The sequence below is a fragment of the Perkinsus marinus genome (assembly GCF_000006405.1).
Source record: "Perkinsus marinus ATCC 50983 genomic scaffold scf_1104296934892, whole genome shotgun sequence".
Lineage (NCBI taxonomy): Eukaryota > Perkinsozoa > Perkinsida > Perkinsidae > Perkinsus > Perkinsus marinus.
Window position 1 is genome coordinate 1 of NW_003214613.1, and position 1,593 is coordinate 1,593.

General features: G+C 48.8%; 1 protein-coding gene across 1 annotated transcript; it reads left to right on the forward strand.

Moving 5' to 3' along the window:
• Nucleotides 1-265: 265 nt before the first annotated feature.
• Nucleotides 266-1,349, forward strand: Pmar_PMAR022422 (hypothetical protein; the record flags this gene model as incomplete). Its single annotated transcript, XM_002784534.1, has 2 exons — nt 266-1,238; nt 1,294-1,349. The coding sequence occupies 2 exons, from the start codon at nt 266-268 to the stop codon at nt 1,347-1,349; spliced, it is 1,029 nt and encodes a 342-aa protein (XP_002784580.1).
• Nucleotides 1,350-1,593: the final 244 nt, after the last annotated feature.

Consider the following 1,593-nt stretch of genomic DNA (forward strand, 5'->3'; position numbering starts at 1 on the left):
CTACGTTGAGCTAGACATACAAGGACGACTACTTTGGCGAGAAGTCTGTCAGGCTCATAAAAACTGGGACGACAAGCTCAACGATGATTTGGTCCATCGGATCAAAGTATGGGCAACGTCGTGTACGGAAATAACTACGTTAATAGGCTTCGAGAGGTTCATTGACTTGGAGAATTACCCCTTATTGGTCTCATCAGATGCATCTGGTGAATGTTGGGGTGTGGACGTGAGGTGTACCACTGGTGAAGATACTACTACTAGGGTCATGGCTCGTGGAGGAGTCTTCCCAAGCTCACAGACTAAGTGGACTATTCCACGTAAGGAGCTGGTCGCTGTACACCACGCCCTCACTTGGATACGTTCTACATCAACCTACTTACCCATCAAGACTTGTCTACGTCCTCACCAGTCACCTCTAGAACCCTTGGTACCTAATCTACCAGCTCGACAAGTCGTTCTCCTATGTGACAGTGAGATCACGGTGTATCGGTTACGACGCCCCAGTAGGGACAAGAAGCTACCTGTCGTTGAACGACGAAGACTGAAGGAGATTAGAGAGATGTGCCGACAGTTAGACGTTATCGTCAAGCACATACCCTCTGAGTTGAACTATGCCGACTCGATATCACGAGCTAAGATCAACGACAAGGTCATTGACGGTACCCACGTCTGCAAGGCGATGTCTGTCAGCGAAGTGGTTTTTGACTATAGGGAGATTACAGATGACGAGTTGGCTGAGAACGTAGTCGAGACCAACGATGAAGAACCCTGCTCACAATATACCACTTCCCCCGTGGCTAACGCCACGGAACCAACAACTGCAACCACCAACGGCAGGGACGCTCAATGTATTCCTACTTCTCCCGTGGCTAACGCCACGAATACGTCAACAACAACTACTGGTACTAAACTAGTACAGAAGGTTACTACTTCTCCCGTGGCTAACGCCACAACCAACTCTTCAACTGTCGGTGCTCTGGTGATGACTCTCAACTGTGACGGTATTGACCTACCCAACTACGGCTCCTTTACTACTGAACAACAAGAAGAACTACGTGAACTCACACGTTATGCCAAGCCCGTGGAAGAGATCGACCCAGAGCTACTACAGGATGGTAACTACGAAGACCGTGTCAGTGCTTGCGTAATACGTGCGCAAGAATTGGACGACGACTTGAAGGACTTCAAGAATCTTCTCCTTGAGAAGGTCACCTACAAGGAACTCGGCATGAAGGGTGGTAAACTAAGAAGGTTGGCTCGTATTTGTTACGTTGACCAACATGGTATAGTCAGACGTCACCCTAGCCCAGAGCGACTTCGCCATGCTGAAGAAGATGACGACGGTGTGATCTATCTTGGTAACAGCAAGTATACGTCAGCCCTCATAAGGATCCTATCGACTATCTATCACTATAAGTACATGCACTTGGGATCACGACGGGTATGCCATCTACTACAACGTCGGTTTTACTGTAAGAAGATGCATAGGCTGGTCAGCTTTTCTCTACGTTGTTGGGACGTTAGTACTACTGGTCACGTACTCGGAGTCCCTACACTACCCCACGACGCTAACCTGAGGGCCCGTAGGTGTCA